Here is a 23,567-nt window from a genome sequence, read left to right as displayed (position 1 = left end):
CATGGCAACAAACCACGCACTAAACAAATCATCCGGGATCTATCACGCTTTTGTTAAGCCAAAGTGGTGGAAAAGTCGGATCAGATTCCTGAAATCTGGAGGTCCAGATTTGAGATTTGCGCCACAAGACGACATCCAGTTTAGCTGCTCCAAGTCTCAATGAACATAAGAAAATACGTTACAATCTCAGGCCCCGATGACGCGTTGTTCCCTCGGCTCCTCTTAACCTACGATGATGATACTGATAGTACAATATATGCAGACATACCAGAAATTATTCTCTTAATTATTAGTATTGATATAATGTGATAGTACTAGTATACGATGTTGGTACATCCAATACACCTTGAACGATTCCTAACCGAAAACGAATGAAATCAATAAAGTATTTCCCGAACAGGGCAAGAAATAACAGCTGTACACAACCTATGGCTTGCATCTGATAGAAGATCTCGTCGCATCTCAGCACCCAAAACTCTCCCCAAAACCTTGGCATCCATCGCCGACACATGGGCCCAGGGTTCAATGCCCGATAGAGCCACTTCACCAAAGCGATAATAAATCTGTCCCCGTGGGCCCGTGCCGGGCCTGTCGTCCTCCGAGGCCACGAGGGCCGGCGTGCGCGTGTCACACCACCGACACGGACCCCAGCCGCGACGGCGACGCCGCAACCAGGCCGACGAGTCATGGTCGACACTCTACAGTGATCCGAACTCGACTACTGAAGCGATGCGGGCGTCAGTCAGGCGACGGCGGCGAGGAGGTCGTCGCGCGCGCCTTGGCGGCGGAGCAGGTCGTAGGGCGCCCAGAGCGCGTCGAGCGGGCATGGCCTGCCGGCGTCGAGCCGCAGCCAGGGCTTCCCCTTGCCGCTCCAGTGCAGGAGGCTGACGGGGCCCGGGTGGAGCTCCCGGCACTGGCCGGCCACGTTGTCGCCGCCGAGGCCGTGCTGGTTCCACCGGTGCTGCACGGCCCTGACGTCGCCCGCGAAGACGAGGAGGAAGGGCGGGAGCGAGCCGAGCTCGTAGATCCGGGCCTCCTGCTTCTGCACGTCCATCCAGTACTCGAGCTTGGCCGTGTAGTCGCCGGCCCGCCACCGGTCGAGGTCGATGACCATGACGCCCGTGTTGAAGTAGCAGGGCGCGCGGGAGCGGTTGGCGAAGACGGCGGGGTAGGCGGGGTGGCGCCAGAAGGCGTCGGTGAAGTAGGAGGTGAAGTTGGCGTTGCAGTACTCGGGGGCCGCGAGCGCGAAGCGGGGCCCGAGGTCGGTGGCCCAGAGGAGGGCCACGTCGTCGACGACGAGGAGGTCGGAGTCGAGGTAGAGCACGCGCGGGACGGCGCGCGGGAGGATGTCGGCGAGGTAGATGCGCGCGTAGTTGAGGGGCTGGTCGAGCGCGCGGCGGACGGAGGAGGAGATCCTGCCGCGGACCAGGCGCGCGTCGAAGCGGTGGATCGCGGCGGGCAGCGTGGGGAAGGCGGCGGCGAGGGCGGCGCGGAGGCGGGCGAGGCGGCGGGGAGGGGAGGCCGAGGAGGCGACGAAGTGGAAGGCGATGGATTCTGGGCAGGCGGCGTGGCGGAGCACGGAGAGGACGCCCGCCAGGGAGCCCCGCAGGTATGTGCCGTCCAGGGTCATGGCGATGTGGATCGTGGGCGTGCCTGCGCACCCCGCGCCGTTGCGGAAGGCCGGGGCCTCCCGGAACTCCGGCAGCTCCGCGGCGGCGGCGGCGGATAGGGCGGTGGCGAGGAGGAGGAGCGCGGCGGCGGCGAGGAGGCGCATTGCGGAGTGGGGATAGTCAGATGGGAGTGTAGTTTCTATAATTATTCCCCTCCCATGGGAGGGAGAGAAGAGGGGAGGGAATCGGGGGAATGGAATATCGATGGGCACGGGCACCGTCGGCACGGTGGAGTCGTGGAGACGAGATGAGATGACGCAGAGTTATGAGGCGGACAGGCTGGAAAGAGGGCGACGTGTGAGGTTTCCGCGTGGATTTACTTCTCGTTGGGATTTTTTGAGTTTTTTCCGGACGTTGGGCTGGTGCCTAGTCGGTTAATTTGTTTCGACTTGGACGGAGAAGGCGAGACTACTGGCAAGAGACGGGACGGCCCCCATGGCCATGGGAACGGGAACGGACGGCCTCTCTTTTTTCGTGCTAGCTGTTAGCCGGTTAGGGCATCTCCAGCGGCGCGACACATTTCGGACACCTAAAATGTTCGCGGGCGTTCGTTTGCGTCGCGAGGCGGACGCGGAAATGGTCGCGTGTCCGTTTGCGTTTGGGGCTGGTTCCAGCGGGGCGACGCATTTTGGGCGCATGCCAGAATTCACGCATAAACTTTTGCACCAAATTTATAGCCGCATTTTGAGGGCTCAAACAAGTTCACCCCACTTTGCATATCGGACTGCGCAAAGTGGAGACCAAAAGGGGCACAACAAGGCCTGTGCAGCAATAAAAATGTCCAAAAGGAGGCCAAGGTGATGGGCGCATGGCGCCGGCGATCAGGCGTCTCGCGCGCGGATTTCGGCGCGCCTCTTCATGAACCAGGCCCCGGTGTCGTCGTCGACGCTGCTCAAGTCGGCTAGCATGATCCTAGTGTCCTCCGCAAGGATCTTGGCCTTGGCGTCCATCCTCCTAGCCTCGGCGTCAAGCAATTTGGCCTCGGCGTCCGCCTTTGGACCTCAATTACCTCTTTGGCGAGGTTGTGGTAGATGGCAGCTGCGGCCTCTTTTCCGGACGCCTCTTCTCATCCCTAGCAGCCAAGGCGGCACGATTGTCGGCCATCATCTTCTCCATGCTCATGGCGAACGCAAGGGCCTCGCGCTCCCGCCGTAGATCGGCCTTGGTAGCCTTGTGGCCTCGTGGACGAGGTGGAAGGGCCGGACGGCCTTGATCGTCGTCCTCGCCGTCGAGGTTGATCGCTGTCCCATTCCTCACAGCTTCGTTGTAGGCCGCATAGCTTGTCATCCACTTGTTGGCGTTCTTGAGCACGTTCCAGCAATGGACCATATGGAAGCCCTTCTTATGCGTCGCCCTGAACTTCTCCAAGGCGCGGGATACCTGCATTCATAGCCGCCAATGATGTACATAGAATGATGCACATAGTGTTGAATGATGATGGTTCTATCGTGTTTACCACTGTCATGACGCCGGCGCCGCTTACGGGGTTGTTAACAAGCATGTTCGACCGCCGAGCAAAACTTGGGCTGTCTCTTGCTTGATGTAATTCCATCTTTTTCGGAGGGACTCTAACGTCCGAGGGCTTGTGATATTGTAGGGCGGGTGCCGCCTGGTCTCGTTGTACTCGTCTGCGAGACCTTGGCCCAATAGACCTTGCCCTTTTGTTGCGCGCCATTAATGCAATCATTGCTCGATGCAAGCCATGCTTCGCACAAGCACTTGTCCTCCTCGTCGACGAAGCCTTGTGTCTTGTGGCTCTCCCCCTTCTTCTTCGCAGGCTTTGTTGGCGCATCGTCGAAGTCGTCCACCGACACGGGTGTTGGCTGCGTCTGCTGGGTGGCGAACAGGCGTGCGGTTTCGATGTCCTCCGCGCGTTCATCTGCCGTTGGCTCCCAGTCATCCAGCGGGGTCCCTGCCGGATCACCGCGAACGAAGCCGCCGCCGAAGATAATTTCCTGGATGTCAGCCTCACGGCGGTCCTTCCAATACTCCTACGAATCACCGGACGTCAGACGCATGAAACACGGCGAACGCGCACATTGAGAGAGCTCACGTACCGGGTCGTCCATCGTCGGGGCAGCCGGCGCCATTTCGTTGAACAGGATGCGGGGCTGCGGCATGCTCTCCTCCGGCACCTGGCGCGTCTTCTGTGTCGCGCCCGAGTTGGAGTCACCGCTTCTAGGAATCCGGTTGAGGTCGGGAACAGCCGCCCCGTTGAACTGCTCCGCCGCCCCGGTCAACTCCACCGGCGGCAGGCCGGACGCGAACCGCGACGCCGGGTGGCCCCGCAAGGGAGCGGGAGTTCCGGGACGCAGCCGGGAACTTACCGAGCCGACCGACGAGGACGGAGGAGCGACGCCGGCGATCCTCTCTCTTGACGAGCATGTAGCCCTCCGCCAAGGTCGGATGGAGGGCTACTTGCACGACGCCGGCTTTGATCCGCATCCGCCACGCCCGCTGGTTGGCGGCCGCGGAAATCTTCATCTTCTCGGTTCCTGCGCCGGCAGCCGACGTTTCGCGGCCTCGATCACTTTCTCCTCCGGGAGAGCACCTTCTTTGCAGCCTTCGCCTTTGCTCTCCCGGCCGCCGCCGGTGCCGGCCCGCTTGCTTCCGGCGGACCCTCCATTGTGGCTACGGTCGTGGCTACGGGGAGTGTGGGGCGGCGGCGGGTGCGGCGGCGAGGGTTTGATCCGCATCCATGGTGGTGGCTGCGGCGGCGAGGACGTCCATCGCTTCTGGAATGTTTCGCGCCGGTCTAGTTTGCATTTTCGCGCGGGGAATGGCCAGTGGCGGGAATTATATCGGCCTCGCTGCCACTGACGCGCGGGCCCTACGTCTTTTTCGGCGGTCACTCGGCGCGACCGCCGAGCGTCCGCGGAGACGCAAACCTGGCGCATATTTGGGCCAGGTTTGCGTCTCCGCGGACGGGACGGTCACTTTGCGTCGCCCGGCTAGAGCAGGGCCCAGACGCATTTCCGGTCACGGCGGACGAAAACGGTCGCTCAGCGACCATTTGCGTCGCGCCGCTGGAGATGCCCTTAGGCCCAGAGGCCCCGCTGTTTGACGGTGGGCTACAGCCTATACAGCCAGATGATCCACGCCAAGGCCTTCCTTGTCACGTTAGTACAATGGATTACCAATACTTTTAGCAAAAATAATCAGTGTATATAAACTCGTATATGCATGTATATACATGTTAATGTTCTTCTGTACATGTTAAAACAACAAAGATCGAAAAATTGGGCTGTCCAGAGGTCTCCGGAGGCTGCTGTACACCGACCTGGTCGGCATGTACGGGGCACCGCACACCCCAGCGACCAGGTCGGTGAGTTGGCCCGTGGCCCATTAAGGGTAGGTACGTTTTTTCTTCTTTTTTTTGTTTTTTTCTTTTCTGTTAATATTTTCCTTTTTAATATCTAACTTAAAAAAAATCGGAGAACAAAATTTCAAAATCTGTTCAGATTCGAAATTTTTGAAATTTTTAAAATGTTCAGATTTTGATTTAATTTTTTTTCGAAATTTGAATTTTTTCGGATATGAACATAATTTAAATTTGAACATTTTTTAAAATTTGTTTTTTTCCAAAAATTAACATTTTTAGTTATGAACATTTTTCGAATTTGAATATTTTTCCAAATTTGAACGCTTTATATATTAGAACGATTTCAAATTTGAACGCTTTTATAATTTGAACATTTTTTGTATTTGAATATTTTTCAAATTTGAACGAATTTCAAATTTAAACTTTTTTTGTATTTGAACGGTATTCAAATTTGAACGTTTTTAAAATTTGAACATTTTTTGAATTTTGAACAATTTTCAATTTCGAAAATTTTCTGAATTTAAACTATTATAAAATTTGAACAAAAATAAAAATAAACAAAACAAAAAAATAGAAATGGAAAATTAAAAAGAAAAAGAAAACATAAAACAGAAAAAATAGGCGAACTGGGCCGACCAGGCCGGCCCATGCCGCACGCTGGGGGTGTGCGGCGCGCGGTAGCAGCCGACCTGGACGGTGTATAGGATTTGCCGAGGTCTCCTGAGTCAATCCTTTCCAGCCTGTGCCATTTTGAGCTTTCATCGGGCATTTCCTCTTTTGTTGGGTCATTGATCCACATTAGCTCATGTATCAACGCGAGCAGAGGCATCGAAGCGTGCAATGCAAACCGCTACTCTTCGCCATTTCGTCTTTCTTGAGGCATCACCGAATCCCCGATAGATCACATCGACTTAGCCTCTGCCAACACAAGTCTTCTGCGGCTCTTGAGGCTTAGTGGCATAGTGGCGAAGCGTCGGTGTCTGGCCGTCTGGGTGGACGCCTAAGGAGAGACGACAGGTGGCCGCATGGGCGTAGAGAAGCAGAAGACGCTGGCAGGCGAAGGCTGAGTCGCTGAGATCAATCGGAAATTCAGTGAGGCCTCAAGTAAGATGAACTGGCCAAGGAGTAGCGATTTGCGTCAAGTGCTTCGATGCCTTTGGTCGCTTCGATACACGAGCTGAGGTGGATCGATTGCCCAAACTAAAGGGGAAATGCCCGGTGATAGCTCAAACTGGCCTAGGTTGAAACACCTAGACTCGGGAGGTCTCCAGACAACCCGATTTTTATATTTTACTGATTTAACACGTAGAGAAAAACTCCAACATGTATATACATGCATATAGAAGTTTATATGCTGATTTTTTGTGTGGAAAATATTGAGTATTCATTGCATATATGTGAATAGTTCTAGCTCCGCGGATGACTCGAGAGTATGTGTAAGCGGCAGATCATTATTTAAATAAAGGGGTGGGAAATCTCATGAAAAAGCAACATTTTTTTCTGGATCACACGTGAAGTGTCAAATTGGCAAATACCAAACGATTTGGTACAAAGTGAATGCACTCGCACTCTTCGGAAATTACCTCTCTTCTTCCAATAAAATAAATCCAAAGCGAACTTTACTGGCATGTGCTCCCTTCCATAGTTCCATTCCATGGCTTTTTCGGCTAGCACCATTTGCTTTAGGCTCTAGCCCCACCAGATTGGGCACTGCGTCCCTTTTGCTAGGACATTTTACTTTGTTGTTGGAGTGTCTCTGTTCTAGGTGCCCTCAAGGCCTCAAACACACTAATCATCGTTCTTCTGTGCATTTCCTTCTTTTACAATATGCTTCTGGTTGATATTTATTATTAACCTTCACAAATTTATGAGGGCATCTATAATAGTTTTATCTTATCAATGCCACATAGGACAACAGTTGAGCTGAAGGAGAGAAAAGGGAAAGAGGAGCTATCTTAACCCGCGTTCATATGCTCCTGGTTAAATACAAAAATAGCAGACAAATATTTAAAAAATCTGAAATTTTTATACAATAAACATGAACAAGTATTCTAATTGCACACCAAAAATATCCGAGAAAAGACATGTGTAGTGGTCTTTTTTCAAAGATTTTTGGTGTACAGCTAGAACACTTGTTCATGTTCATTGTACACGATTTTTAGATTTTTAAAATTTTGTTTGATATTTCTTGGTTTATTCATTCAACCAGGAGAATATGAGCTCGGGTTCAAAACTGATTTTCGCTATCTTCTCTCTTAGCTAAGAGATGTTCTCTTAAGAAGGTAGATAAAAACATGTTTCTCTATTATATTAGTTTTTTATTTCTTTGTTAAATGTTTTTAGTGTATTTTTAATCATACCATAATTTAGAAGCATGCAAACATCAATGCTAGAGATGTGACTAGGAGATAATCTATTGTATAACATGTTCTCTTGTCTTCTCTAGCTAAACGACATGCCACGTCTAAGGTAACAATGTCTTATCAACCATTGCACATTACAAACTCATCAATGCTTGTAAGCACTAGTGAGTCCTTCATTTTTAAATTTTGAAAATCTCACTTTTGGATATCCAAAAAAATAATCCACTTCAAGAATTTCTTGCATATAATCTGTTTCTATGGACTGCATGCACTCTCATTGAACAACTTCACTATCCACTTTAATGTAAAGAAGTATTCATAAACCTGTATTTATAATCCCAAGCTTCCAAATCTGCTTCAAAATACCTAAGTTTGACCGGGTTTGTAGAAAAATACATCAAATATGTACCACACCATTTTCGTTCTATGAAATTCATCATACGATATATTTTTATATTATATATATTTGATGCTATAGAATTCTTATAATTTTTGACAAACGTGAAAGGATTTTAATTATTTTGAAGCGGAGGGAGTAGAAGACATAAAAAAGAATGATATTGCCATTCACTTCCTACATTGGCGAGGTGTACTTGTGATGTTGTGTCGTGCTTGTTGGAATGTTGGGTACTAGTTTCTTCATTTTTTTGTGTGTGTCATAGTAGTTCTCTATTCTCACGAAACAACCTTGCTTGATAAAATATGTGGCCCGTGTGCCATTATGTTGCTTCCGTTTGTTAGTTTTATAAATTTCTATTTAGAAAAAAGGCTGTTGCTAGCTCTTTTCCTTGAAAAAAAAACTACTCCATCCTTTCACAAAAAAATGTCTCAACTTTACTTAAGTTTGCCTATATCTACTCACTAAAATACGTCTAGATACATACATATTTTAATAAAGTTGAGTCACCTTTTTTAGAAACGGAGGAAGCGGATTTATTGGCTCTGTGGCTTCCACTACCACCTAAGTATTTAAGCCCTTATACTCCAATTGTTTTTGTTTACTTCGCCTTCTAGCTTTATTCAAACTCAAAATTTGCTAAGTTTGGCTATAAATATATGAAAAATTATCGTCATCTATAATACTGAATGCATATGATATGAAAATATAGTCTATAACTATTCTAATGCTATAGATTTTACATTGTAGATGATGATAATGTTCCTAATTTTTGGTCAACTTTAGTTTGACTTTGAATGAACACACGGCCCAAAGTGATTGTAAACATAGGAGTAGCATACTCTAAGTCCCGAGTCTGGACCCTATACAAAGTTTTATTATGCATGAATTAAATACGGTGCAAGAACAATCCAACCATGTTCGAAGGTGGCAAAGCAACGGACTTGGACAAACTAATCACTTTGGGGCACCTCTTACTCTAAGGGGTGAACCCTGAAAATAATTTAAGCTGGGGCATAATGAGTTAGTGCACCTAAAATTTGAACATTTAAGTAATTCATATGTTTTCAAGTATCTCAAAGGATTTTAGAAATTCGAGTGGGCCTGAGTTCCCACTGGACCCTCATTGGGTCATCCCTTCCCTTTCCGCAAGAACTATGATTTTATTTTAGTTCTATATAATCAAATTTATGGACATCAAAATGGCAGCACGCATACCATGTGTGACCAAGGGTTCGCCTCCTAATTTGACACACCTTATAAAACCCATTGAACACTATAAGGTGGAGGTAAAATGTTGAATCACATCCGCGTGATAGATGGGCTACAAAAAATGTTAGAAAAAAGTAGTTCTTATGTTTACTAATATAACACCTTTAGATATTTTAAAGTGAACTAGATATGAATCCATGAGTAAACTTACGCTCTACAACGTGTATAGACACATGCATTTAGACGAAATAACCTAAATATCTAGGAAGGAGTAGGAAAATGGGCCGAATAATCTCACGGCACAAGGAATCACTCAGCACTAATTTTCTCAATTGTCAGTACTCGATCAGTCGATCTGAACACAAAATGTCAGTGCTCAACTGTAAACAAATAAAAAAAACCCAGAACTATCATTACTTGGCACTTCGCAAAGAAGAGAGAGACACCAAGCATCTTGGCAACCATATAAAAACACAATCAGCCAAAATACATATGACTTATCCATAGGGAAATGAGACCCAATCTCGCACGCTATTTGGCGGCTCGTGAGGAAAAAAGAAAGATTTTTTTTGCTGCAGATAGCTTTGACCCTTGTCACTATCCTCACAAGAGGCCCGGCTCAGCAAGCTATCCATCATCCACTACCCTCCGGCCTCCGAGCTGTACTTCTGACGACTATATGATGGAGGCGCGATCGCCAAGCAGGCCAAGTGTTCGACCAAATTCCCCGCCATGTATCCCCCCTTCCTCCTCCTCCTGCTCACCGTCGCCGGCGCCGGCGCCGCCACGCCGCCGAATGCGTACCCGTGCGCGTCGGCAGCGGCCAACTCGTACCCCTTCTGCAACGCCTCGCTCTCGTTCCCCGCCCGCGCGCGCGCCCTCGTCTCGCTCCTCACACTCGACGAGAAGATAGCGCAGCTCTCCAACACGGCGGCGGGGGCTCCGCGCCTCGGCGTGCCGCCCTACCAGTGGTGGTCCGAGTCCCTGCACGGCCTCGCGGACAACGGGCCGGGGGTCAACTTCTCCTCGGGCCCCGTCGCCCGGGCCACCATGTTCCCCCAGGTCATCCTCTCCGCCGCCTCCTTCAACCGCTCGCTGTGGCGCGCCGTGGCCGAGGCCGTCGCGGTGGAGGCGCGCGCCATGCACAACGCCGGCCAGGCCGGGCTCACCTACTGGGCGCCCAACATCAACGTGTTCCGCGACCCTCGCTGGGGCCGCGGCCAGGAGACGCCCGGTGAGGACCCGGCCGTCATCGCCGCCTACTCCGTCGAGTACGTCAAGGGGTTCCAGGGCGAGTACGGCGACGCCAAGGAAGGCAGGATGATGCTCTCCGCCTGCTGCAAGCACTACGTCGCCTACGATTTGGAGAAATGGGAGACCTTCACGCGGTACACCTTCAATGCCAAGGTGAAGCATTGGCTCCTATGAATGTTTTGGTGTTCTTCAAATACTATCAAAGGTCATTCTGATATTTGCACAGTACCTAACTTACTAGTACTAGACAATAATGTTGGCTGTTCACTTGATTAAGCATGCCAGACTAAAACAGCCACGATGAACTGATTATACGGCTGTTTTTTCTGAACTTACATAACATTAGCAGGCTATTTTTAGACATTAGGCACCATGTGCAGACCCAAACATCCCGAACCACAATCGTACAAACACTGCATGTGCTACATGGAAAGTTAGGGGTCAGCAACATCACAGCTTTGGCAAAACCCTCTTTACCTTTTTCGAATTTTACGGGATATAATCTTCAGATGATTAAGACATTATGGTACATTGACATCACAACTCTCAGATCCTATCACCGAAACAGACACACATTAGCACATTGTTCTGCCAGTCCATGCACAGAAAAACTATACTACATACAGATGATTTTAGTATTTACATACCCAAAAACCGCGGAATGAATGAGTCAGTGATACTGAAAAGTTAGAACTAAGTACTCCCCAAATGTGTGCCAGCCGCGAGCTAACACATTTATATTCATTGACGGAGATGCTTGTTTGAACAATATATCCGATTACGAATCAAAATATTAGATTGGGATCTGGTGAAGAATTGTTTTGAACTTGTAGTGCAATTTTAAATGGTGCATCCAATGTTGCTAGGTAAATGCACAAGATTTCGAGGACACATACGAGCCTCCTTTCAAGAGCTGCATCCAGGAGGGGCGTGCAAGTTGCTTGATGTGTTCATACAACCAGGTGAATGGTGTGCCAGCATGCGCGCGCAAAGATCTACTGCAGAAGATTAGGAATGAATGGGGATTTCAAGGGTACTACTTGCTCTCCTTTGAATTTCTCAATTGCATGAGCCTTGAACTAATATCGGTGCTCATTTATTTCTGAAGGTATATCGTATCTGACTGTGACGCTGTGGGGATTATTCGCGAATACCAGTCATACACAACTTCAGATGAAGATTCAGTAGCGATTGTTCTTAAGGCTGGTAAATGGCCTGAAACATTCTCTTTCTCAGAACTTCACATTAGGATTTTATTAACATGTTGCTGTCTTTCTAGACTAGGACTTTGATTTCTCAGCTTAATAAACATTACAAATAAACAAAGATTAGTGACATAAATAAATTATTGAGTCCAACTAATCTGAACTCCATTTCGAGGCTTCCACTTTCTGCTTTTAGTTTGATACCTTCCCATAACAAAATTTGTACTGAACACCTTGCCAAAATTAGCACGAGGAAGGTGCAATATCTTCTCGAAATAGATTTCTTCAACCACCTTCTGTATATCATTCAACCAAGCGGACTATATGCTGAATTTGATTCCTGTTTTTCAAGGAATGGATATCAACTGTGGATCTTTCCTGGTTCTGCGTACGAAGTCGGCACTTGAGACAGGAAAGATACAAGAAGAAGATATCAACCGTGCTCTTTTTAATCTGTTTTCTGTTCAGTTACGTCTTGGGCTTTTTGATAAAGCCAGTGGAAATCAGTGGTTCACTCAACTAGGCCCCAGCAATATTTGCACTAAGGAGCACAGGGAGCTCGCAACAGAAGCTGTTAGGCAGGGTACTGTCTTGTTGAAGAATGATAACAACCTTTTGCCTCTCAAGAGAAGTGAAGTTAGTCATATTGCTATCATTGGACCAGCAGCAGCTGATTCATACTTAATGGGTGGAGATTACACAGGTCTGAATCACTGGACTCATTTAAACACCCCTTATTTTTTCTATCCTACATAAACTAATGTTATGTTTCACTTTGTTCAGGTGTTCCCTGTGACCCTATCACCTTTCTTAAAGGCATGAAAGCCTTTGTTCCGCAAACAACCGTCGCTGCTGGATGTAAGGATGTATCTTGTAACTCAACAGAGGGATTTGGCGAAGCCATTGAAGCAGCTAGGAGAGCTGATATTGTTGTTGTGATTGCTGGGTTGAACCTGACTCAGGAAACTGAAGATCTTGATAGAGTGAGCCTTCTCCTTCCAGGCAAGCAGATGGACCTCGTAAATAGCGTTGCTAGTGTAACAAAGAAGCCCATTGTGTTGGTTATCACGGGTGGTGGTCCTGTTGATGTTTCTTTTGCAAAGCACGATGAAAGAATTGCAAGCATCCTGTGGATCGGATATCCAGGGGAAGTTGGCGGACAAGTTCTCCCAGAAATTCTCTTTGGAGAGTACAACCCAGGTCAGTAAACAATTTACATGTGGTCTGAATGAAAAACTTGTATGGTGGCTAATTTGGTACGCTGTGTTGACAGGAGGAAAATTGCCTATCACATGGTACCCTGAATCCTTCACCACTGTTCCAATGACTGATATGAACATGAGGGCCGACCCTTCACGCGGTTACCCTGGAAGAACATACCGGTTTTACACGGGAGATGTGGTTTATGGTTTTGGGTATGGATTGAGTTACTCAAAGTACTCATACAACATCGTAGGGGCTCCCAGGACAATTAGCCTGTCACGTTCATCATCCCCAAGCCTCATCAGTAGGAAGCCCGCATACACAAGGAGGGATGGGCTAGACTACGTCCAGGTTGAAGACATCGCGTCATGTGAATCCCTAACATTTTCTGTCCACATATCGGTTTCCAACGATGGCGCCATGGATGGGAGCCATGCTTTGCTACTCTTTGCGAGATCAAAGTCTATCGCTCCAGGCTTCCCACTGAAACAGTTGGTTGCCTTTGAGCGCGTCTACACAGCCGCTGGCAGATCAACCAGTGTGGAGATCATGGTAGATCCCTGCAAGCTTATGAGCGCAGCCAACACTGAAGGCAGAAGGGTGCTGCTCCTGGGATCCCACCATCTGATGGTAGGGGATGAAGAGCATGAGTTTGTCATCGAAGCATGACAAGCTAGTGGTACATGCTACTACACCAATACACCATGTACTACACCACACATGTCATTATAGCTGTCAGATTTGGAATAGTCGGATTGACACCTGTACAACTGTTCAAAATTGTTGTAAAGATTCATTGGGTGCATCGTGTACGGTTGAACTGATTGCAGTAAAACTGCAAGCAATAAATTTCAGTGTAGTTCTGTCTTGTTTGATGAACACTGCTAGTTCTGAAACCATTGTTCGTTATTGACAAGGACCGTCTTCAAGATTAACAGACGTCACAAATCTGTTGTGGCGCACACTGCTTTCCGTCGAAGGCTGGGCTGCTGGCAGTGCTTCACCGCCTTGCCGCACATTAGGTTCAGGTTCCAAATTCTCAAAAGGAAAACGATGCTAGCGCAGTCTTAAATGCTCAAAACAATGTGTAAGAACTGATGTTAGGCCTATAAGCCTAATCCACGCCATAGCCAAGTGCATTGCAAAAATTATGGCTTCACGGCTCCCACCCCCCACCCCCACCACCACCACATGGAATTCCACCACCACATGGAATTCCTAGTCTAAAATGCTCAAACTGCCTTCATCAAGAAAAGAAACATCGATGACAACTACATGTATATGAGAAACCTTGCACGAAAATCCCACCGCTCCAAAACACCTTGCCTCCTCTTCAAGCTAAATATCAAAAAGGCTTTTGACTCGGTGAGATGGGATTATCTCATGGACCTTCTTAGACATTGTGGCTTCCCGGTAAAATTTTGTGATTGGGGGTGGGCACTTCTTTCAACATCAACATCAAGATTTCTTCTCAACGGTGTGCCTTGTGACCCCATAAAGCATGGTAGAGGCCTCCACCAAGGAGACCCGTTGTCGTCCCTTCTATTTGTCTTAGCAATTGACCCCATCAAACTATATCCTTGCGAAGGCAACATCGCAAGCATTGACTTCTTCACGCTCTTAGGGGAAGAACCTCGGTTGCTAGTTGATGGGTGCTCTCTAAAGAGTCAACTAGACCGGATGAGCGGTTTCGATTAGTGGGTGTCTCGGGGTATGCGACTCCCGGTTTCTAGTTGATGGGAGTTTCCATCGTTTTCTAGGGAATAAGGCCATGTTAACATGATTTTCACTCGTTGTCGGGTGTGTAGATGTTGCGTGGTGGCTTTGGGTATTTTGGTATGTTTTTTGTCAGTACTTTGTTGAATAATTCAATAAAAAAGATGTATGCATCTTTTCAATGCAGAGGCTGGGGCCTAGGGCTATTCCCACCATTTCGAAAAAAGGGGGAGAACCCCGGTGGCACATACATCCCTCTATGTCTCTGATGCCGCAATCTTTGTGAACCCAATAAAGGAGGATATTGCTTTCCTATCATCTACTCTTGCTACCTTTTGGAGACGTCACCGGTCTTAAGGACAACTATTTAAAAAGTGTTGTGGCGCCAATTAGATGTGAATATATAGACCTTGATGATGTTGTTCTAGTTTTCCCAGCCCATAGAATAAAGTTTCCAATGCGACACTTGGGATTACCTTTGAGCGTTACTTACCTAAAGAGAGAGGACCTACAACATCTTGAAGACAAGATAGCCTGAAATTGGAAGAATGTCAACATTGCTGGTAGAAGAGTCTTAGTTAGAGCCATCCTCTCACATCCCAAGCAATCTACCACATCACTTCTGTTGACCTACCTAAAGAGGTCACACATTATGTTGACCTACCTAAAGAGGTCACACATGAAATTATTGCGCTTGTTCGTGCATACTTGTGGGCGGGATGCGATAAGGTCACCGGTGAAAAATGAAAGGTTGATTGGAAAAGGTATCCCGCCAGGCTTAGAGGCCTTGGTATTCTTCACCCTGAAAGATTTGCCACCGCTCTCCATTTAAGATGGCTATGGCTTTGAATGGGTTGATGAGAGAAAAGCGTGGATCGGGCTTGGAAATCCTTGCAATGAAGAAGATCGAGAACTTTTTGCCGCGGCTACTTTTGCCACGACTGGAAATGGAGAGAGTACCAAATTTTGGTCCTCTCCTTGGCTTCATGGCTAATGCCCAAAGAACATTGCTCCCAAACTATACAAGATATCAAAGAAAAAAAAATGAACGGTTAGGAAAGCTCTTGATGACAACTCTTTGATCAACCAAATTGATATCTCACAAGGTTTGGACATGGAATACATTCAACAATTCGTGGCTCTTTGAGAGTCGCTCTCCAACATCTATCTTTTACATGATGTGCAAGATACAATCACTTGTAAATTCACGGAGGATGGAAAAAATTTCAGTCCCCCCACATACAAAATGCAATTTGAAGGCCTAACCACCACAACCCTCAACACCTCGGTTTGGAAGGTTTGGGATCCTCCTAAATATAAATTCTTCACATGGTGGTGATGCAAGATAGGATTTGGATGGCGGACTGTCTTGCGAAGAGAGAGTGGCCGAATTGTGGAAATCGCCCTCTATGTAACCAAGTTCAAGAATCGACATCACATCTCCAATACAAGTGTAGATTTACCATAAGAATTTGGAAAGAAATTCTTGCTTGGTGTGATGTTCAAAACATCTCTCCAACTCTTTGGGCAACCGGATCGTCTGTAGATGAGTAGTAGACAAAGATGGCAATTGAAAAAGCAAAGGAAAGGAAATCAACGGCTTCTTTGATAGTGTTAATCTCGTGAAAAATTTGGAATGCGCAAAATGTAAGTGGTCTTCGGGCATCATTCATCTCCGGTGGGCATGGTTATAAAGAAGACCAAAGAAGATGCAAGACAATGGTGTTTAGCTGGGGCAGAATATTTGAGTTATGTATTACCGGGAGAGTAGTCCCGTATGTTGATAACTTAACGTAGGATTGCTTAGACATTTATCGAAAACTTCTTATTTATTCATGAAAATGACACGTTTGTGCTCTCCTCCACCCATGCCGTTCCATGGAGGCAGGTCGTGCCAAGTAACGAACCAGCTCATAGTTGCTGGTTTGCAGCAACAGCCAACAGCCACCGAGGCAGCCGGGCGGGGGTGGGCCCAGCCGAAGCGCGCGGGCGCGGCCACCACATCCAATCCAGCCGGGAGGGAGAACTGCCTGCCCCGCTTGGATTGGCTTGTTTTTGCTTGCTTCCCTTTCCGTCCAACCGTCCCGTCCCCCTCGCGCATCGCATCACAACAAACGCGCTGCGCTCTCGCCCCGCTTCATCCGGAACTCCCGACCCTCCTCCCCGTCCCCATCCCCATCCATGGCCTCCGCCGTCTCCCTCGCCGCGTCGCCCTCGCCCCTCGCCGCCTACACCTCGCCCGCGCGGACCCTCCGCCACGGCCACGCGGCGCTCCCGCCCGCCCGCGGCCCGCGGTCCCCGGCCCTCCGCGCCGTCTCCGGGAACCGCCGCGGCGCGTCGGCGGTGGTGCACGCGGTCCAGGGACAGGACACCACCATCCAAGGTAATACACGCGCGCGCGCGCGCGCGCGCGAGCTCGATCGGTTTCCCAGCTAGCCAAATCGCATGTGCTACTGTTTGAATGCTTGATCCGTGTTCTCCGTTACGAGATTTGGGTGGCGAAATACCGATCCGATTAACGCGTCGGTGCGGATCTAATGTGTGATTCGAGATGAAGTCAAGTCCCCTTGTTGGAACGAACTGGGATTTAAAAGCTTAGCTCGTTTTGGTTCGGGGAATCAGCCATGTCCAGGTGTCAGTGCCGTACCGCTGCGGACTTCTGGATTTTAGAGACTCTGTGCCTGCAGCCTGCTTCATGTATTCATCTTCCCTTCCGTCCGTGAAATGTAGAGTCTGCGATTGTGTTTCCTCGGAAGCTCATGCGCGTGCTATGTCTAGCGCATGCATCTCTCAGAAACCATGATGTTGCTGCACCTTCTCATTCGCTCGGTTTGCGACCATCACACTTTTGTTGCATTCAGCTGTATGCGTGAGAAAACTTGGGTATACATCATGCACCTACTAATATCGACACGCCTGTGTTTGTATGAGTGGCATTTGAATTTAAATGTGAAATCATAGACCTGCTAAATGTGAGTTATTGTTGACTGTTCACTAGTAGTTGAATTTATGGATTGATATCTGCGTGTTTGCTTTATGGGCATTTGCTATTGCAGTGCCTGAAACGCTGCCCCATTTAGGTAGTAGTAAACAAGCCTGATCCCAACACCAAGCCTGAGAGGACTGAGTCCATTTCACATCACTTCTTCGTTCAGCACAATTCTGTTTTATTGCTCACTGTTGCGTAAACGAGTGAATCTTGGGTTGCTCCATGGAAATCATTTTTAGTTCGAGAACATCATAAGTGAATTAGAAAAGCAAGGGCCTATGGTGAGTGCAGTGGTGGAACTGGGGTCACAAGCTTAGCTCGTTTTGGTCCGGGGGAACTAGCCATGTTGAGGTGTCAGTGGCGCAGCGGTGCGGTGGGTCTTACTGTTTTAGCAACTCTGTACGAGCAACACTCGACATCTATCTTCGGCCTTTGCATGCGTGCCTGCTTCACGTATGCGTCTGCCATTCTGGAAATGTAGAGTTTGCGACTGCACGGAAGCTCATAAATATGTTTAGCATCTGCATCACGCAGGAAACGCGGTGTAGCTATACGTGCTCATTCGTTCGATTTGCGACCAGCACACTTTTGTTGCATTCAGCTGTATGCATGAGCAAAATTGGGCAATACATCATAGACCTGCTAATATTGGCATGCTTGTGTTTTTATGAGTGGCACTTGAATTTAAATATGGAGTCATACACCTGTTAAATGTGAGTTATTGCGTATTGTTCACGAGTAGTTGAATTTATGGATTCATATCTGCCTTTTTTGCTTAATGGACATTTGCTATTGCAGTGCCTCAAACGCTACCCCATTTTAAGTAAACAGGCTCGATCACAACACTGAGCTTGAGAGGACAGTATGTATATCACATCACTTGCTTCCTTCAGCATAATTCTGTTTTGTTGTCCAGTGTCACGTAAATGAGCAAATCTGGGATCGCTCCACGGAAATCATTTTATTTGTTCGAGAACACCGTAAAAGTGAATTAGAAAAGCAAGGGGTCTATGATGGGTGCAGTGGTGTATAGGGTGATTGAGTTGCCATTTGCCAGTTTTTGTCCATGTTAAAACTCTTTCTACTCTCGGAAGCACATAGCCTCAATGGCTTACATTACAACCATGATATTCTAGTGTGCATACATAGTCAATGAATGCAAGTTATTCACCTATAAAGAAGGCAACAAGATATGGATGAACTGTTTGACTGCAGTCATGAAGAAGCATTTGATTGAATAATTGAGCTGTCGGTGTATTTAAGGCATTAGCGTAGCATGTGGACATATGCATTTCATGGTCGTCCATTCATATTTCTGCGCCGTTACTTTTTGTAAATCAAAATGTTTTTGATATCTTATAAAAAAGCACAGTAAATTTTTTTGAAAAAAAGACAATTCCATTCTTGTTTGTGCTACATTGATGAAGCATTATATTCGCTCCATTCAGTATTATAAGATGTTTTGGGTATTTTAATACGGACTAGATAACGGGCCGAAAACACGTTTAAATACATGCATTTATGGAAAAACCTAAAATATCTTATAATAGTGAACTGGGGGAGTATGTTAATAATGAAAAGCTAGCGGTTCTAGATCAGTATCATACATGGAAATGCTATGCGCCTTGTGACGCTGAAGATATTTTTGTTCCTGTAAAGGTGGTTCTATGGATCTTGTGTGAACATATTTCTCAGTCTGGATGGAATTTCTCTGTTCTTGTTTAGGGACCGGCCTTACCCTTCGTAGCAATTAGAACCTGGATGGCTGACGGTGCAAACCTTGTGCTACGTTTGTTCTTCTGTTGGGGTTTGAATCCAACTTACCGAGCTCAACCAATATGGGTGTAGAGGATTCTAGGATCATTGGGCATGCATGCAATGGCATAAAACACTGTTAGTGATTGTCACACCCGTGGATGTAGCTGCACTGGGCCTAGCAGTCATGGGTTGTGGCCCAGGTGGACTTGGGCTTGGGCTTGTGGTGGAGATGATAAAAGAAGCAGCGCCACTGGGAGGAGGGTATCAAACAGAAACTGAAACTGAAGCAAGTCTCTCCTCTCGTCTGGCTCTTCTCCTCTCCTCTCGGTTCTCCTCTGAATCGTCTTCTTCTTCAGGTCCGGTGGCTACCACAAGCCACTTTGTATCTACCTCACGCCCTGATCCTCACCGGCGGCCAGGGGATGTGACAGTGATGTTGCCTTTTGAAGGCTAGAGTTGGATTTATGTTTGTGTTTTAAATTCCTGGTTAATCTATGCTTCTAGGCAAGCTACATGATCTTAACACTTTATTTGAATCTCATAAAACAATTCAACTTCTGATGCTAAAGATATTGTTCCTGTAAAAGTTGTTTTATAGATCTTTATGAAAAGGTTTCTCAATCTAAATTGTATTTCTCTGATCTAATTTGTGGTTGGCCTTGTTCTTTAAAGAGATCAGAGCCTATATGGCTGATGGCCCAGACCAGGTGCCCTTTTTTTTTTCTCTACTTCCGTTGGTGTTTGAATCCTCTTAAGTTAACAAACTTGACCAATTTGGGCCGGTGCAAGATTGTAGGTGGCATAAAAACACTGTCAGTGATGTTGCTTGTCTACAGCTAGAGTTTATATATATGAATCTCTTCATTTGGTCACTTTATGTTTCATGGGCTTGACACAGTAATGAACTTTTAGTTCCTGGTTAATCTATGATTTTGTACAGGCTGCATGATCTTATTACTTATTTAGGGCTCATAGTGCTCTTCAACTTTAATGATTTCCTTTTTTTTTCTTTCTCAAGCTGTATTCGTAAAGTTCCATCAATTGATGTGTTATCAGTTTTTCACCGTGATGACTATTTGTTTTGTAGTTCCTGACGTCACGAAGGCAACATGGCAGTCACTTGTTATGGAGAGCGAGCTTCCTGTCCTCGTTGAGTTCTGGGCCTCCTGGTGTGGACCGTGCAAAATGATCGACCCAATTGTCGGCAAGCTGTCAAAGGAGTATGAAGGGAAGCTGAAATGCTACAAGCTCAACACCGACGAGAACCCAGACATAGCAAGCCAGTACGGCGTCCGGAGCATCCCGACCATGATGATGTTCAAGAACGGTGAGAAGAAGGACGCGGTGATCGGAGCAGTGCCCGAAAGCACGCTGATCACATGCGTGGAGAAGTTCACCGAGAGGTAAAATGTCGGAACGGACCTCCTGGACAGAGTTAGCGCTTGGCATCCCACGCACGTCCTACATTCAGATCATCTGAAACTCAGACGCCGTCTGCACAATCTTTCTATACCTGCGTGTAGATACTAGATAGTATCAGTAAATTGCTTTCTGTATCATCAATAATAAGTAGAATCGCATGGTGAAAGTCTCATGAAAGCCTGGTTCCATTGTTACCATTCTTTTGGGCTGTAGATATATATGACAGGACTGTTAAAAGAGTCAGTATTCTGTAGCATATCACATATTTCCATCAGTTCGTGTGATTGTTTCCCACGTAACCCGACTATTTGATCATCTAGACCCTATATGTCAGAATAATTCCCGCAGCACTCATACGGTCCTAGTCTTTTAGATTATTAATTTTTGAACTGTCCACTCTTTTAGATGCTTATGGGTGAGATGCGGATGCACTGATTGGATGGAATAATAGAGTATCATTAATTGACCAAAACAACTGTAGGGCTTTAGAACAGTTGTGCTCTTCAAACATAACCAAGATCCATCTAGAATTTTCAATATTTACGAAGATGCCCCTACCTCGTAAATGCTATCAGTCGGTTCCGAATTATAAGATGAGCTATCTCTGAATCCCTACGTGCTCCCTCCGTTTACAATACTCCCTCCGGTTCAAATTAATTGCCTAAAAATTGATGTATCTACATACTAAAACATGACTAGATACATCTATTTTTGGGAAATTATTTTAAACTGGAGGGAGTAGTTTATTCGTGCTCTAGGTTTAGTTAAAGTTAAATTTAACTAAATATTTTAAAAAAATATCAACATCTAGAAGTAAAAGTTACAGTTTTTTAATTGTTATAAACTATATTTTCATAATTCGAAAATAGTGGGCTGCCATGGTGGCTAGCTGTGCACCCACAAACAGTCGTTGGATATACATCACAATTCACCAGATGTACACTTGGGATCACATTTTGGAAACGGAAGCAGATGACGCCGTCTCCAACCCAGCTGTCCGAGAGCACAAGTTTCAAATTCTTATTACACACCCATTACTTGCAATACAGTTTGCAATACACACAGTGCTCGGCCACCAGTGTAAAAAAAACCGCTATGCAAACTGTAAGACACTTCGAAATACAAATCGCCATATATGTCTACCGTTTCTTTCATCGCTAGCCAGTACACTCATTTATCCCAGTCCAAGTTTCTGGAACACAATACTTTTTTCATCATCAGTTGTAAAACAAACATTAAGCTGGCGCACGCGAGGCTTGGAAATACAGGTTTTTCTGATAGCATGACTTTTTTGAAACCTTCCATTCAGTGAATTTTACCATTCGACTCATTTTCTTTCATCTTGTACAGTTCATCACAATGAGCACCGCCGGATCTTCTTGGACAAGCAGAAAAGGTCGCACACGTAAGAACAACTTACCATGTATCCCCGAAGAAAACGAGTGTCCGCCGGCATGTTCCCTATGCCAACTCACATCTTTTCCTGCAGACTAAACAAGATAGTCAAGATGTTCACTCCACAGCAAAAAATTATCGCCGAATCCACAGTGGTTATGCTCCTTCGCAAAACCTGTCCACGAACTGCATTTCGACAAACAATTCACCGTTTGGTTGATGCCCAAGGTAGACAACATGTCAAGGTCGGTATCCGTTCAGGTTGGCGGGAGGCTCACATTCTTCCAGGAAGATGTCGCCCAAGTATTAGGTACACCATGCCGTGGCAAAGATGTGTGGACGCATCTCTAGATAAATCACAGGAAATGCGAAATAAAATCCAATCCCTCATTGGTATGGACGATACCAATAAATCTCCAATCAAAGCTGCTGAAAAAACTTTGCAAGTGCTACGCGGGCGAGAACTGATAGACGATGAAGTCAACGTTTTCAAGGTTTCATTTGTAGTGTTTGTCGTGTGCATGATTGTTGACAAGCAATAACCCCGGAGAACAAGAATCAGTAAATTTCTGGCCAGCACCGTCGGATCCCGACCTCATTCACACTTTCAACTCGGTCGAACTATGTGTTGGACGCCATGTTCTCCGCATGCGCCGCATCAAAAATGGCACTTCGGAAGAATGTGGCATACAATCCACCAGACAGGCACCACCCTTTTCCTCCAGTACGGTTCTCACCGCACTTTCTTATTCATTACCCAAGCACGTTTTTTGCGGTGTTTTCTCATATATTATTCTTAACATTTTCATCGATATCCTCATTTAGATATTCTATCTAGACAACATGGATTATGGGCAGACTTCACTTCCGAAGGGCAGCAAGTCTCGTATGGACTTGTTTGATGCGCGAACCTTGTCCAAACATGTGTTGGCCGAAACAATTGGCCTTAGGGGTCGGACACCGTGCGTGATGTTCGGCGCCGGCAAGGTCGAGCATATGCAGAATTAAAAAAATTCATTTTCCGGATAACCTCAAATCATCCGAACTAATCCTCCATCCTTTTTTTATGTTTTGCTCACACAAATGTAGCAAGATAACGACTTTATTAATTTTGATAGCAGCCCAGGGCAGACACAGTATGTTGTGTATAGAAGGGGTCTAACCAACCGGGTCACTATATCGGCCGCAACCATCCCGAAACATCAGCATCGTAAAAGAGCCAGAGCAGATACGGTTGTTCAAGCACGACAACAACAAAACCAGGTAGCTGCCACAACTAAGGACCATGAACCACCCATCACGGTATATTTTCCAATCTCAATCATTATGTACAATTATTCCAATTCAACATTTACCAAACTATAGGCTTCTTTACTTTGTAAACTACCCCACAGCAAAGCATGAAGATGATCCTAGCAGCCAGAGCACACAAGGCGAAGTGCCTAAAAATCCTTACCCTTGCACGCCAGTCAATAGAGGAAGAATCAGACAAACTTGTAGAAGCATTCAGCAAAATAGCATTGGAGTATTCTCGCGATGTAGCTGAACAAAAGGCACCCTCCCCTGGACAACCTTATACACCGTCCCCTGAACAGGTTAATTTCTCAGAAACCAGACACGTGCTCCACCCTACAGATCTCTTACACGTTATTTTTTGTTCT

The 23,567-nt window shown here is 46.7% G+C and overlaps 3 protein-coding genes across 4 annotated transcripts; 2 read left to right on the top strand and 1 right to left on the bottom strand.

The window, feature by feature from the left end:
• Positions 1–715: 715 nt before the first annotated feature.
• LOC124675279 (probable galacturonosyltransferase-like 3) lies at positions 716–1,887 on the bottom strand. The gene has a single exon (XM_047211346.1). It carries the CDS (start codon positions 1,772–1,774, stop codon positions 743–745), a length of 1,032 nt encoding a protein of 343 aa, XP_047067302.1. The 5' UTR covers positions 1,775–1,887; the 3' UTR covers positions 716–742.
• A 7,794-nt stretch (positions 1,888–9,681) lies between these two features.
• Positions 9,682–13,494, top strand: LOC124674635 (probable beta-D-xylosidase 6). The gene is made up of 6 exons (XM_047210678.1): positions 9,682–10,371; positions 11,085–11,251; positions 11,327–11,424; positions 11,776–12,126; positions 12,207–12,623; positions 12,697–13,494. The coding sequence occupies exons 1-6, from the start codon at positions 9,697–9,699 to the stop codon at positions 13,293–13,295; spliced, it is 2,307 nt and encodes a 768-aa protein (XP_047066634.1). The 5' UTR covers positions 9,682–9,696; the 3' UTR covers positions 13,296–13,494.
• Positions 13,495–16,508: 3,014 nt separating this feature from the next.
• On the top strand, positions 16,509–20,805 carry LOC124676146 (thioredoxin M2, chloroplastic-like). 2 transcript variants are annotated; one of them, XM_047212219.1, is made up of 2 exons: positions 16,509–16,725; positions 20,177–20,805. In XM_047212219.1, the coding sequence occupies exons 1-2, from the start codon at positions 16,524–16,526 to the stop codon at positions 20,494–20,496; spliced, it is 522 nt and encodes a 173-aa protein (XP_047068175.1). In that variant the 5' UTR covers positions 16,509–16,523; the 3' UTR covers positions 20,497–20,805. The 2 variants fall into 2 exon arrangements, with proteins under 2 accessions (XP_047068175.1, XP_047068176.1); XM_047212220.1 differs by lacking the exon at positions 16,509–16,725 and adding an exon at positions 18,919–19,224.
• Positions 20,806–23,567: the final 2,762 nt, after the last annotated feature.

This window comes from Lolium rigidum, chromosome 7 (assembly GCF_022539505.1).
Source record: "Lolium rigidum isolate FL_2022 chromosome 7, APGP_CSIRO_Lrig_0.1, whole genome shotgun sequence".
Lineage (NCBI taxonomy): Eukaryota > Viridiplantae > Streptophyta > Magnoliopsida > Poales > Poaceae > Lolium > Lolium rigidum.
The sequence above is the reverse complement of the archived record's forward strand: the minus strand, read 5'-3'. Positions and strand labels throughout refer to the sequence as shown.

Coding starts and splice junctions, on each gene's coding strand:
- LOC124675279 (XM_047211346.1), bottom strand. CDS start 1,774: ATGCGCCTCCTCGCCGCCGCCGCGCTCCTCCTCCTCGCCACCGCCCTA.
- LOC124674635 (XM_047210678.1), top strand. CDS start 9,697: ATGTATCCCCCCTTCCTCCTCCTCCTGCTCACCGTCGCCGGCGCCGGC. Junction 10,372..11,084: donor GGTACACCTTCAATGCCAAG/GTGAAGCATTGG, acceptor CAATGTTGCTAG/GTAAATGCACAAGATTTCGA. Junction 12,624..12,696: donor CTTTGGAGAGTACAACCCAG/GTCAGTAAACAA, acceptor CTGTGTTGACAG/GAGGAAAATTGCCTATCACA.
- LOC124676146 (XM_047212219.1), top strand. CDS start 16,524: ATGGCCTCCGCCGTCTCCCTCGCCGCGTCGCCCTCGCCCCTCGCCGCC. Junction 16,726..20,176: donor ACAGGACACCACCATCCAAG/GTAATACACGCG, acceptor TTTGTTTTGTAG/TTCCTGACGTCACGAAGGCA.